Source organism: Tiliqua scincoides, chromosome 5 (genome assembly GCF_035046505.1).
Source record: "Tiliqua scincoides isolate rTilSci1 chromosome 5, rTilSci1.hap2, whole genome shotgun sequence".
In the NCBI taxonomy this organism is placed as follows: Eukaryota; Metazoa; Chordata; class Lepidosauria; order Squamata; family Scincidae; genus Tiliqua; species Tiliqua scincoides.
This window is the reverse complement of record NC_089825.1, coordinates 83714826-83729359: the sequence shown is the minus strand read 5'-3', so window position 1 is coordinate 83729359 and position 14534 is coordinate 83714826. Positions and strand designations below refer to the sequence as shown.

The window sequence follows — 14534 nt, the reverse complement described above, 5'->3', positions numbered from 1 at the left end:
AGTGGGCTGCTGCCCAACTCCAGTGGAGTGCTTTGTCAGGAGTCCTTTATAGAAACCAAGGGGAATTTACTGCATTGAAAGGAGATGTGAGCTGATTGGCAGAGAGAGTGTCATGGGCGGGCAACACAGGCTGATAAGAGCCTGGATCACAGGTGCCAAAGGTTAGGGTGTCAGAGACTTGGAGAGCTGACAAGGACATGGAGACTGTTAGGGGAGCTCAGCCTTTCTCTTTTCTCTGCCTCTTCTTGATTGTAGCCCCCAGCACTGCTCAATATGGCAGCTGGTGGCTTTTTGGAAATTCAGATGCGGAAACCACAGCAGTAACCACCACTGTTGTGATGTCTACGTCCCCCCAAGGTATGTGGAAAAGATATGGTTACAAACCTTTCCTTTCTCCCTCTCCATTGCTCCCCTATAGGGAGGGGGTTGGAAGGATGGGGGAATGCAGAAGGCTCCATCTGAGAGGGAGTGCCATCCAGTGTTTGTAATAGTGGAGGGCATGGAGTTGGTTGGGGTACATGTAGGTATAGAATAGGGAAGTGTGCATGGGACTGAAGCCTAGTAATTTGGAACAAAAGATATTGGGAGCTAGAAATTAGGGTAGCCACCTTTGTGTCCTGATCAGACTTCCATTCCTCTGCCAGGTTTCTACATAGCTGTAGGACAGGCAGGCATTCAACAGGTGCTGCTTTCTCCTGCATGGTGATGCAGTGATGTACAAAGCTTTTATCTCTGAAAGCATCTACTGCACCATAGGACAGTACAGAAGGAAGGTTGCACCTATGGATTTTTCTACCTGTTCAGTGTTGAAATGTGCAGGAGTCTGGCCAAGGGAATCCAGGGAGAGACAGTGGTGTATAGTAGATTGTAGTCAAAGTCCTGCACACTGAGACCTACACAGGCCTGAGGTTTAGAACAAATTGCTCTTCAGCCTAACCTACTACACAAGGTTGTTGTGCACCCTCTTCTGAGATCCAAGGAGGAAAGATGAACTAGAACTGTAAGACAGAAGCAAGCAAAAGTGCCATCCCAATCCTGCTGATTCTCTTCTGTGGGCAGATTGAAGCCTTTTCCTTTACAGGCTGGATACTCTGCTATGGTGATAGCCCCTTAACTGTTTTCCCTTTGCTGTCCCAGAACAGGAAGATGATGAGACACAGCCACCTGAGAAGACAATCCAGAGCAGCCCCTCTCCTTGGAGTATGCCAGACTTACCTGCAGAGGAGACCACTGCAACTGAAAAAACGCTAGAGCGGGTGAGCAAAATGCCACATGTTGTCTGAGTATTGGGCAGATTGTACTTGATATTCTCTAATCAAGCAAATAGTGAACTGTAGTTGTTGGGAAAACTTCTTTTACCCAACTTTTCACCTGAGAAGTCTTTGGTGCCTTCAGCAACAATGCAAGAGGCAGAAAACATGCCTCTTGGTGGTACAGCCAGGGTGGTGTAGTGGTTTGGGAGGTGGACTTAGACCTGGATGATCCAGGTTCAAATCCCCCCTCAGCCACAAAGCTTCCTGGGTGACCTTGGGCCAGTCACTTTCTCTCAGCCTCACCTACCTCACAGGGTTGTTGTGAGGACAAGAAAGAGGGGAGGAGCAGCTGTGTAAACCGCCCTGAGCTCTTTGGAGGAAGGGCGGTATAAAAATGTGAAAAATAAATAAATAATAAAATAAAACATAACAGGTAATGCACTGTCCCCATGACTACATCTCTGTTCAGATTAAAGCTTCACCTGTCAAATTTCTGGCTGTCACATGGCTGCTAAATGCAAGTGAGCCTCACCAGGAAGAAGGCAGGACAATGTACCTTTGGAGGGTATCTAAAATTATTGTTTGTAGGGGAGGGAGAGAACAGCTTTAGGAGGAGGAGCTGTAACTCAGTGGTTCAGTACCTGTTTTTGCATGCTAAAGGCTCCAGGCTCTCTCTGGGGAAAAAACTTGTCTGAAACCCTGGAGAGCTGCTATCTGATAGCAGGCTGCTGTCAGCCAGTGCTAAGGGTGCAATCTTAACCAACTTTCCAGCACTGGCATAGCTGTTCCAGTGGGGCATGTGCTGCATCCTGCAGCTGGAGGGGCAGTCACAGAGCCCTCCTCAAGGTAAGGCAATGTTCGTTCCCTTACCTTACCTCGGAGTTGCATTGCCCTTATGTCAGGGCTGGAAAATTGGTTAGGATTGCGGCCTAAGTTAAGTGGACCAATGATATGGCTCAGTGGGGGCAGCCCAAACTCATCTGCCACCTGAAATGACAGCCGATCCATTGTTCTTCTCCCCCCCCCCATTCTGCTGCCCATGCCAGCTAGCCTTGGACCCATGCATGCCCACCTCCTTTACACGAACATCTCAGCATTATCCTTAGCTGCTAATTCTAAAGTGGCTGAGCTGGAGTAAAGCCTCTCTGCTGATGCCTGGTTAGCTTAGAAGCAGTGGAGGAGGAAACAGGGCTCTTTTCCCAAGCACTCCCTACAGTGATCTTCTGCAGCTCCACTGCCACAGTCATGGCTGTAACACTGGAGAAGGAAGTAATCCCCTCATCCTTATCCTCTTCTCAACACAAAAGAAGAGGGTGAGGAAGTGGGCAGGCAGGTGGCGGGCCAGGGGAAGTGGCAGGGCAGGCATTGGGTGCTCTGTCCGTGCCAGTTTACCACCTCATCCCAGCCTCAGGGCAGCCACATCAACCAGCCTTGTTGCTGAACCACCCTGGGACCAAGAATAAAACGGCTTCGGGTGCAATCCTAACCCCTTATGTCAAGTGCTTTCCAGCACTGGCATAGCGGTGCCAATGGGACATGTGCTGCATCCTGCAGTTGAGTGGCACTCACGGAGGCCTCCTCAAAGTAAGGGAAAGTTTGTTCCCTTGCCTCAGAGCTGCATTGCCCTTATGTCAGTGCTGGTGAGTACTGACATAAGGGATTAGGATTGCGCCCTTAATACTTTTTTACAACACCTACAAACATGGGTACATTGGGTGATTATTGAGCAGAGTGACAGCAGCTCGTAGCATTTATTTAGCACAATTTATAGTGTTACACATCATCACAGTAGACCATAATAGTCCTATACAGTCAGGCTCTCAGTGTTGTTATCCCCATATCTGTTGGGAAAAGAAGACAGGGGCTGAGAGGAAGCAACTTACTTAAGACCACCTAGTAAGAATCCGGGACTGAGGTGAGATATAAGCTAGGACCTTTTCAGGTCACAGCCACTGTGCTGCACTGGCTATGGGTGATGGGCCTGAATGTGTCCTATGAGGTGGTCTGTGTTTTGATCCTGGGTGTGAATTCACACAGAACTGAGTGCGTGCAGGAGAAAGGACACAACCAAAGAATAGTGTGCATATTTGTGTATGTTGTCAATCACACATACACAAGATCAGATCCTTTTCATGAAAGGGACAATCCAGAATAATTACCACCTGCTAACTGTGCATATTTTCAACCTTAAAAGAATTGGTCTCGTGCAGTTTTTTAGGTGCTTTATAATTATGATAATGATTACTAGAGTTTACACTCGTATGGGGCAAGTATGGGACAAGGCTTATAAATGTGTAAAAGTGGAGGGGGGGATCCAACCTTCTAAAAGTTTTCCACTCTCTCCTATGCAGCACCAGAGGAGGAGGAAGGGATGAGGAGAGGCATATGCTCCTCAGTCACGTAGGTCATACCCGCTGCCTGCTCCATTGCTAGGATCCTGTGGTTACTTGAAGGAAAAACATTTTTCATGTACTTGGAGCACTTTTATTTCTTATCTCCCATATGTATAAAAGAGCAGCTTCCCCATGGGCTCAGAGTCATTTATGTTCTGCATGACAGCATTCTTGTAAAATACAGCGTACTGTTTTTATTTCAGAAATCCAACGTGTGGGACAAAACTCACCCCTCCAGAAATGCACCTTCTGTGTCCCTTCCCAACTTTTTGTCTGGTCCTGCCACTGCACTCCCTGAGTAAAAAGATGTTGATAGAGAATGCATATAGCATATGAAGTTATCTGAAAGGTCACATCTTTTAGTGCGCTTTGCAGGAAAGTGTAATTGTTTCAGTACATGTAGGCACCTTCCTACTTGAACTAGTATGTTGAGCCTGGGCACCAGAAGGAGAATGTATGAACTTAAGTTAATACCCTGGGACTCTGTAATAATTCACCTGATGAACAATAATCTCCTCCTTCCATTCTGTGTGAAAGTTGGTGAGGAGTGAGGAGTTTCTCCTGGCTGTGAGCTGTTAAAAGACTATGGAGGTGCAGTAATCATTCTAACCATGCTGAGAGATCTTAATACTTCTGGTCAGGTCAAGACTTTGCAGCATCTGAGGCTGTGTGCTAAATGCAGCCTTCCCACCACCACCACCAACCTGGTGATGTACTAGCCTTAGCTCCTTCTGTTCGCTGGATTGGAAAAAGAAGAAAGGGATGGAGCAGAAGAGGAAGCGTGGAGTAGAGAAGAGCAGTGGGTCAGAATGCTCTATCCCACCACTCTTCGCACCACACTTTGGACACAATCTTAACCCACTTTCCAGCACTGACATAGCTGTGCCAATGCGACATGCACTGCATCTTGCAGCGGGCAGGCAGTCAAGGGGGCCTCCTCAAGGTAAGGGCATATTTGTTTCCTTATCTTGGGGGCTGCATTGTGGATAAATCAGTGCTGGAAAGTTGGTTAGGATTGCACCCTTTGTCTCCCAATCCAAGGAGTGGGAAAAGGAAAAGGAGTGGAGGTGAGTGGGTGAGTGGAGTTGAGTGCTAACCTGCTGCTTGAGGAAAAGGATGGGGGAAGGAACAAAAGAGGGAAGAGAGGAGAGTGATGGGCTAGAGCAGGGGTGTCCAAAGTTTTTGGCAGGAGGGCCACATCATCTCTCTGATACTATGTCAGGGGCCAGCAAAAAAAAATGAATTAATTTACATTTCAAATTTGAATAAATTTACATAAATGAATATATTAGAGATGGAACTTATATATGAATGGATGCAGGTCTTGCAATAGCTCAAGGCCTATAAAAAGTCTTGCAACAAAGTAAGGCTGGCTTTTCCTTCACTGCTGTTGCTGCATCACAGACATGAAACAACAAGCAGTGGAGGGAGCCCTCATCCCACAGCTCACGTGAGAGGTCGAACAGTTGCCCTCACACTGAGAGAGCAGTTGCGTCAGGCCAGCATGGGCTCCAGCAAGTCTCTGGAGGGCCAGAGGCTCATTGGAGACTGGGGGCTCCCTGCAGGCCGGACTGGGAGTCCCCGAGGGCCGCGAATGGCCCCTAGGCCAGGGTTTGGGCACCCCTGGGCTAGAGTGTTGTATGTAGGAGGAGCAGCAGCAGCGGCAGTAGTGGAGGCAAGTTGGTCAACTGAGGTGGGCACTCCCAGCCTGCTGCTTGAGGTGACCAGCTCAGTCAGTCTCATAGGTAGACCAGCACCAGTGTGTAATTTAGGGGTTATGAATGCCAGTGCAAAAGTGTTTTTGTAGCTGTGTGTGCATTCATATCTTCTGCAAGGTATACTACTCTCCTTGCTCTCTTCTGGCTGTCACCCTGCAGGTACCTCATAGCTTCTCCCCCCACCCCATCAATACACGCTGGGCTTCTTTGGTGACATGACCCAGGCTGCATGACCCAGGCAGCTCCTAATCTTGGAGTGTGGTCTTTAGGTGGGAGACACAGATAGGCCAAAGTCCCAAGGCCAGCTCCCCCGGTCTGTGACAGTCGTGCTCTCACTCACTCTCTGCACCACACCAAACTACCCTTTTCCTGCTATCTTATCAGAGCCCTGACAGACACAACAAATCCTTGGGTGCTGTGACAGGATGACCTGAGCTGGCATGCCCAGCCTTCATTCCTCTCCTCCCTCCTTGCATGGCGCATGGATCAGAAATTCATTCTATGGACAGGGCTTAATTTTGTCAAAAGGCAATTGGCAGAAAGGGAGCACCCCATGCAAATGTACTGAACAAGGAGAAAGGCAATCTGGATAGAATGACTAATCCACCCACGCAAGAGAAGCAATAGGAGTATTTATTAACTCAGCACATCCAAAAATCAACAAATCCACATGGAGGGCCATGAAGGACAGACACAGATATCTAATGGCATCAGCTCATGGTCATTATGTACTTTATTATTACTGTATTACTTTATTTATTTAGCACTTTTCAACAAAATGTTATCAAGGCAGTTTACATAGCAAAAGCAATGAGAAAATAGATTTTCTACCCCAAAGGTGTTCAGAGCCTCAAAAAAATAAATTTCAAAAAAGACACAAGGGAGACCCTAACAAAAGCCATTGGAAAAGACACTGTGCTGGCGTGAATAGAGACACATGCTCTCCCCCTGCTAACTGTAAGAAAACTCACACTTTAAATGGTGCTCTTTGCCCAGTTAGCAGGGGTATGTTCATTGGTTTAGGACACAATCCATAGGCGCCCAGGAGGGTAGCAAATGTGCCTTAAGGCACATTTGCACCTCCTCGGGAGTCGGCAAGGCTGGCATGCACAGGTACACTGGCTCAGAGGCTGACACAAGCAGGGAGGAGGGCGGGGAGAAGGTGGAAGGGAGGTGTTCCAGGGTGGGCAGGGTGGGGAGCGGGAGGTAGAGCTGAGACCCAGCAGTTATGCCAGATCCCAACCTCCATTCCCTGGGGACTTTGGAGTGGTTTCAACCTGCTCTGCTCTCCCCTGACTTGTGCCACCTCAGGAGACCCATAGGGGCCAGGGTGCCTTACCTAGAGGTAAGGGGGAAAGTTTTCCCTTACCTCTGGCTGAGCCACTTTGGGCCACTATCCCGCGCTGCATACAGCACCAGCCTCTTGGCTTGCCTGTCCCAGCGCAGGATATGATTGTGTCCTTAATGACCCAATTCAATTCCATTCATTCATAAGGTAGTTTTATATATGCTTATGTGACTGAGGTGGTCCGAAGGCTGAATCTGTGACGGCCCATTCACACATGCAAGGGATAAGCATGAATGTGTGAAGCAGGCCTGTGACTTACAAATATGAACCTTCAAACACATTGTCAGAGGTAGACACTATTCAAAAATTCTCCAAAAGGATTCTAATGATAGGCTTTGAATGACAGGTCTTGTATAAAAGTCTGGATTCAAGAGCTAACTGAGAGCTGGTGAAAATTCTCTCTCTCTCTCTCTCTCTCTCTCTCTCTCTCTCTCTCTTGTGCACACACACACACATGTACACAAGAGCTGCCCTGTATTATTAGACTATGGAACCATCTTGTTCAGTCTTGTTGAAACTGTTTGGCAGTGGCTCTCCATTGCTCCAGGCAGGAAATGTTCTCTCTCCTAGGTACTTGAGGTTGATAATTATTATTAAGGATATTTATATACAGCTTTTTTAAAAAGTAGGTCAGTTATGGATCACAAGGTCTCTCACAAAACTCATCTGCCATTAGCTTATATGTTGATTTTAGGTAAAATAGATCCAGCTCCCCAACTGCAAAGTGGGGATGGTTGGCAACCTTCAGTCTCGAAAGACTATGGTATAAGCCTATAGCACCCGGTATTTCCAGGCGGTCTCCCATCCAAGTACTAACCAGGCCTGACCCTGCTTAGCTTCCGAGATCAGATGAGATCGGGCATGTGCAGGGTAACAGTTTTTGCATTTTTCTTATCTTACAAGACTGCTATAAGGATCAGGATGGTGCCAGGAGTCAGTCAGGTTGAGGACCCATGTCTTTAGGGCCCACCTATCAGGGTAATTCCTGAACCCCCAGTGGCAGTGATAACATTTCAAAAGATGAGAATTAAAACCCCTCACACATGGAAAGAAACTAGATGAGTAGAATGCACAAAGTCCTCTCAAAAAGAACCTAGTTCCCCAGTTGCAATAGCACAAAAAGAGCAGAATCCTTCTCAAATGAAATGTGGTGAAGACAGGCATAACCACTTCACCCACTGCTGCCCAACCCACAAGTGTACATATTTGGTCCCTGTTGCATATATGCAATGTTGTGCAGAAATGGCTTATTAAGTTTGGTTGAAACAGACTGAACACATGCTTTTGGTATTCTGAGACCTTTGTTGTCTGAACAACTAACGTGTCAGAATCAGCGTACATATGTTAGAAAGTAAGGTCCACTGTCTTCAATGGGAATTACTCTCAGGTATGTATTGTAGAGAATTTCAGCCTTCACCCCTTATGTCCACCCTCTGTTCCCTGAAACCGCTGTATCACTAACCAAATACATGTCACAAACATTGACTGGTAGGAAGAATGGGAGAAACCCCCATCATATAATGAATGAAAATACACTCTGTTCTCACTTTAAAGACAGCTGACAGAGGCACTGTTTGTTCTTTTGGTTAAAGCTTTATCAGAAAACCACAGTTGTACTATACAGTACTAGGATATCAAGCATTTGAAATGAAGCTTGCCAACTGAGCATGCAAAATGGCAGCCTGCACATAACACGAGGCTGTAGCGTTCATGCATTTTCATTTATAGGCGTGTGCCCTGTAGTCAAAGTGTGTCTGCGTGTGCATACCTGTACATACAAGTACACACACATACGCTCTAGCATCTTGACACCACAGTGTTTTGTTAAGAGTGCCCCACACCACCTCCCTAAATGACAAGACAGTGAAAAGTAGGAGCTATTGAAGCAACTGGGATTCTCTTGGGCTGCCTGGATACTGATGAACTAGCAGATTCTGTTAGACTTGGAATAGCTATTAGTTGTGTAGTGATTCAGGACTCGTGTTATTATATTTGTAGTTTGTCTTTTTTATTAGAGCACTTCAAATTGTTGATATGCTATTTTTAAATACTTGTTGCAGTGCTCTTTGTGTAGAAACCCTTTGCTGGCAAATGCCTGCCTTGCTGTTCCTGGAGCAAGCCATGTTACTAAGTTTATTTTATCCATCATTTAACTTAGACCGTCCCATTCCTTGTTGAGAGCCTAGATTGAGCCCATGTGCAGACCCACAACTTTTTTCAGTGTCAAGGCTTTAGAAGATGTGAAGTACGTGTGAATAATGATTTTAATTGGAATACTTTGTGATTTAATAAAAACATTTTTATAATTGAATAGGGTATCGAATTAATAATAATAAAATCTAGATTGGCCTTGAGCATGTGCAGAGTTATTTATCACCATTGAGAAACCACAGCCAATCCCTATACAGGCAGGATTAGATATAGGAACTTCTGAATCCAAAGGGTATACTTCCAGGTAGGCTTGAGCCTTAGCATTTTAATGTTTCTTTTCTTTTCAGAGATGTAGTGAAATTTCCCACCTGTAATGATAGGAAAAATAAACACTAATATTATTATTCTGACCTAGCAAAATATGCAACTTTCCTGCATCCCAGCACCAAGATTAATATGCAAAAAAGCACTCAGCAGTCCCCTTCCTGTGTATAGTATAATATGGATCTCCAACTGGCATCCATATTCTGCCCGGTCAGAGTGTAGATAGACACAAATTCTCTTGCCCCCTGTCTTTGCAGGCCACCTCAGCAGCTGACAAGGAGGAAGTGTCTCCTGACATTGGCTTTCCCTTCTTCACGGACTTTGAAGGTAGCACTGAGGAAGGAGATACGGAGTTTCTGGAGATACAGGTAACAACAGTGGGGAAGAGGGTGGCAGGATGACTGGTGAGCCCCCTAATGTTCTGCAACAAGTGGATTGCGGACTTGCTTTTGTCCCTCAGTGCTGGAAGTCTGGCTCACACAGTTGCTACTATCTGCTTAATCTCCATCTCTAAGGCTGCCATCCTATGCGCATTCACCTGGAAGTAAATTCAATGGACCTTTCTTCTGAACAAACATGGCTAAGTAATTCTGTACAGGTCCAACCTTGTTTTACACAGATTTTTTATACATGGATTTGACTCAACACAAATGGCCGCTGCAAATGAGAAGGAATGTGCTGATCCCTGGAGAAGGGGAAAAATGCAGCCCTTTAAAATCACAGTTTTAAAAAACTGCTTTTTACTGTTGTAGAAAGACAGTCATGCAGGTGATTACAGGTATAACCTAATTATCCACTGATTTTTCTATCTCATTTATCTGATGAGAAGGGTCCTTTAAATAAAAGGAAAACAGTCATTTAACAATAGCCTCCTTAATGTGAGAGAGGGCAGCCTGCTGACAATCCATCAATCATTCTCCCTCCAGGCACAAGGCAAACCCCTCCCTTCCCCCTAAGCAAGTGAAAGAAGGCTAAATGGCAGCGATTATCACCTCCATTCTTTCCCCCTCACTGTGGCTCCTGGAGAAGGGAGGGATTGCTTCCTCCTAGTGAAGCCTAAGCACCTGGAGAGAGACTGAATGCCTCAGTGTGCATTTCAAAAGGTCAGCAAGGCTGTTTTTAAATCACCAAAGGGAGCTTGTTTTTTAAACAGGGGAGCAAAGGGAGCAAGGGAGTAACCAGTCCTGGCATCAGGGCATCAAGTGGTATATAAATACTGTTAATAATAATAATAATAATAATTAATATGGACCCTTTTAAACAAGGGAGCAAGGGAGCAAAGGGACCTTGTTTTTTAAATTGATTTGCTTTAGTGCAATTTTTGCCATCCACATGAGTTCTTGGAATGGAACCCTCACAAATAATGAGATTCAACCTGTACATGCTTACCTGAGATTAAGTTGCATTGAACTCAGTGGGACTTACTTCATAGTAGGCACACATACGCATGTGCTGCAAAGTCATGATTCTATCCAAAAGTCTTCTCTCAACTAAATATGATGCATGAGAGATTCATTTGGCTGAACAGACTGCTTCCACACCAGCCATTTTCTTTGGAATTAACCCCACTGTTATACAACAGGTGAGATTACAATCGGTGTTGCTGCCAACCCATTACAATCTCAATGTTTTCTCAGTCGAAAAGCAGGGTAAGAGGCTGGATTGCTGCCTTCTGCATGAGATTTGGGGAGGCGTATAGCCACAGGTCAGGGACATCATCTGTAGATTCTCTCAAAGAATCTGGGAAATGTCTGTTAAAGTATTGACTGCTTTGTTAGGGATCTATTGGTTTCTTTAAGATACTACAGTACCCTGGAAAGAAAGAATGCATGACTGTTTAAATCTGTAATATGGATATCCCCAAAAGAGAATCACAAGAACCAACAGTCACAAAGAAGATGACAGGACTAGATAATGGTTTACAGTGGCTTGTACTTTGCATCCAATTAGAAAGTACTTTTCTTCATTCTTCCCAGAGACTGAACTAACTATTCCTCTTTTCTTCACCTTTCAGACAAAAGGGGAGGCTGCAGTCTCATTGTTGCCTTCAGTAACAACAGAGAGACACCACCAAAGGGCTAATGTGAGTCAATGAAGGGTTCTGGTCTTCCTAATTTGAGAATCCATGCAGCACTGCTAGAAAAGAGCATCTTGCCTTGGCAATTTTGTATAATCCAGTAGTTGTTCTCACAGTGAGGAGTTCCTTGTCAAATTTATCCTGGTGTAGAAATACTGTGCAGTATTTTGCTGGACTATTCAAAGAAGCATTTCAGGACAGCAACTGTTACCCTGCACATGCCCAATCTCGTCTGATCTTGGAAGCTAAGCAGGGTCAGGCCTGGTTAGTACTTGGATGGGAGACCGCCTGGGAATACTGGGTGCTGTAGGCTTATACCATAGTCTTTCGAGACTGAAGGTTGCCAACCATTTCAGGACCTCCACAGAGATCTAGGAAAATGTACAGAAAAGTACTGTCCCTGGCTGTTGAACAGTCCCTCCACCCAGATCATGCTTTCTGAGTCATTGAAAGACACAGTTGCTTCCTTTTCTCTCATTTCTCTTAAACCAGGGGTCTCCAAACCCCGGCCTGGGGGTCAGATGTGGCCCACGGCAAGCATCTGTCTGGCCTGCAGCCATCCTCTTGTCCCCTGAAAGCCTCTGGCCCACTTGGCCAAACGTGACAGGAACTATGCTCTGGTTGTGTCTGTAGCGTGTTCTAAGGGCCAGAGAGATTGAATGAATGAACCCATTCATTCATTTATTTACTCATCTGAGTTCCATCTCTAATTTATTTATATAAATTTTATATTTAAATTTTTTTTCCAGCCCTCAACACCGTGCCAGATATTTGATGCGGCCCTCTGGGCAAAAAGTTTGGAGAACCCTGTCTTAAACAAACAGCTAAAGAAGTTTTATGCAGAAATGGTGCTGGTCTGATGATCAGCTGGGTCCATATGATTCCCTGATGCCAGGACTGGTTGCATGTCTTTTTTAGGATTCTGAGAGGTTATTGTATCAGTGGTCTTAACCAAGAGGAGCTACACTTGACCCAGCTGAAACTCCATAGCCTCTAATCCCCTACCCAATCCCTAGTGCTGAAAGCACTTTTCTAATCAAAACTTGCCTCAAGTCAGCCCCAGAGTGTACACATCATATGTTTTGTTGTATTTTAATTCACTGCAGCCAGAATTCCTGTCTCCACCCTGTAAAACTGCAGTTAAAACCAGCACACTTTAAATGTGGCATTTAGTATTATTTTTTGACATCCGAAGCGGAGTGAAGCAGGGCTGTGTTCTTGCACCAACCTTGTTTGGGATTTTCTTCGCTGTCCTGCTGAAGCAGGCCTTTGGAACTGCAACAGAAGGCATCTATCTCCGGACCAGATCAAACGGAAAGCTCTTCAACCTCTCCAGACTGAGAGCAAAATCCAAAGTCCAGCTGAAATGTCTGCGTGACTTCCTCTTTGCCGACGATGCAGCTGTCACTACCCACTCTGCCAAAGATCTCCAGCAGCTCATGGATCGTTTTAGCAAGGCCTGCCAAGATTTTGGACTGACAATCAGCCTGAAGAAAACACAGGTCATGGTTCAGGATGTGGACTCACCTCCCTGCATTACAATCTCTGAGCATGAACTGGAGGTTGTCCATGACTTTGTGTACCTTGGCTCAACGATCTCCGACACTCATTCTCTCGATACCGAGCTAAACAAGCGCATCGGTAAAGCAGCTACCACGTTTTCCAGACTCACAAAGAGAGTCTGGTCCAACAAGAAGCTGACGGAACATACCAAGATCCAGGTCTACAGAGCTTGCGTCCTGAGTACACTTCTGTACTGCAGCGAGTCATGGACTCTTCGCTCACAACAGGAGAGGAAACTGAGCGCTTTCCACATGCGCTGCCTCCGACGCATCCTCGGCATCACCTGGCAGGACAAAGTTCCAAACAACACAGTCCTGGAACGTGCTGGAATCCCTAGCATGTATTCACTGCTGAAACAGAGACGCCTGCGTTGGCTTGGTCATGTTGTGAGAATGGATGATGGCCGGATCCCAAAGGATCTCCTCTATGGAGAACTCGTGCAAGGAAAGCGCCCTACAGGTAGACCACAGCTGCGATACAAGGACATCTACAAGAGGGATCTGAAGGCCTTAGGGATGGACCTCAACAAGTGGGAAACCCTGGCCTCTGAGCGGCCCGCTTGGAGGCAGGCTGTGCAGCATGGCCTTTCCCAGTTTGAAGAGACACTTTGCCAACAGTCTGAGGCTAAGAGGCAAAGAAGGAAGGCCCATAGCCAGGGAGACAGACATGGGACAGACTGCACTTGCTCCCGGTGTGGAAGGGATTGTCACTCCCGGATTGGCCTTTTCAGCCACACTAGACGCTGTGCCAGAACCACCTTTCAGAGCGCGATACCATAGTCTTTCGAGACTGAAGGTTGCCAATACAAAGTATTATTTTTTATATTATTATTTTAAACCTGTTTTACCCCACCTTTCTTGCCTGTGGCAACCCAAGGCAATTCAGGAGCCCTCAATTACTGGTCAGCTCTTTGCTGTTTTCTAGCAGCAAGGTTATTCAGTTATTTCTGTGGCATGTGGTCAAGATGCTGCAGGCTCCCCAATACAGAAACCTGATGGGGCAAAGAAATTGGTGTTTGATACTTGTTTGTCGTAGGGTGTGTCGGTGTACCTGATCTATGTTTTTTGAGTGTATGTTTTGTTTTTTGGCAGGTGATAACGGAGGAGGAGACCTCATCCACTTTCTCCCCCAAGACTACTACTATCCCTATTCTCCAGGTAAAGAAAAATTGTTGGGGAAGACTTCATCCAGCTACTGGAGAACACGTTGCTCCATGCAGGGCCTCTGAGAGGAATTTTCTCAGGGGGTACAAAATTTCTTTTGAACCCCTTTGCAAAGGGGAAGGGGTGAAACAGAGCTGGGGAGGGTGGTGACGGGTGAGCAAAATGGGTGCAGGGAAAGGCGAAACAGGGTGGGAGGAGGATGGAAACAGCTGGAAAAGTCTTTGGAGCCCAGATCTTCCCATCCGTGTGGCATTGGCAGCTAAATACAGTCATACGGAAAACCAAATACACTCCTAAGTCTCTCTAAAATATTTTAAATATAGAAAATCATGCAGAAAATTAGCATCATCATATTTAGATCCACACTAGAATGGAAAGTGTTCTGTGTATACCAAAACATGCTTCTACAGCAGCTGTAGTCCTGCAGCTGTGTCCCTGAGCTCCTATACACTCCTTCATGGCAAGCAAATCCACAAGCCAAAGAGCTACAGTAGCAGGCCAGTTTCTGGGAGGAAACTGGTCTGCTACAGTTTGACACTGTGTG

At 46.0% G+C, this 14534-nt stretch overlaps 1 protein-coding gene and 2 pseudogenes across 1 annotated transcript in view; 2 read left to right on the top strand and 1 right to left on the bottom strand.

Annotated features, from left to right (window-relative positions):
* Positions 1–237: 237 nt before the first annotated feature.
* Positions 238–14534, top strand: part of LOC136652318 (collagen alpha-1(XVIII) chain-like) — a 38422-nt gene continuing 24125 nt past the window's right edge. The window contains exons 1-5 of the mRNA XM_066629252.1: positions 238–357; positions 1138–1256; positions 9445–9555; positions 11202–11270; positions 13919–13984. Of these exons, the coding sequence (XP_066485349.1) occupies positions 339–357; positions 1138–1256; positions 9445–9555; positions 11202–11270; positions 13919–13984 (384 nt within the window). The 5' untranslated portion in view covers positions 238–338. The remainder of the gene's footprint in view (positions 358–1137; positions 1257–9444; positions 9556–11201; positions 11271–13918; positions 13985–14534) is intronic.
* On the bottom strand, positions 7481–7597 carry LOC136654450 (5S ribosomal RNA; annotated as a pseudogene).
* LOC136654842 (5S ribosomal RNA) lies at positions 11461–11577 on the top strand (annotated as a pseudogene).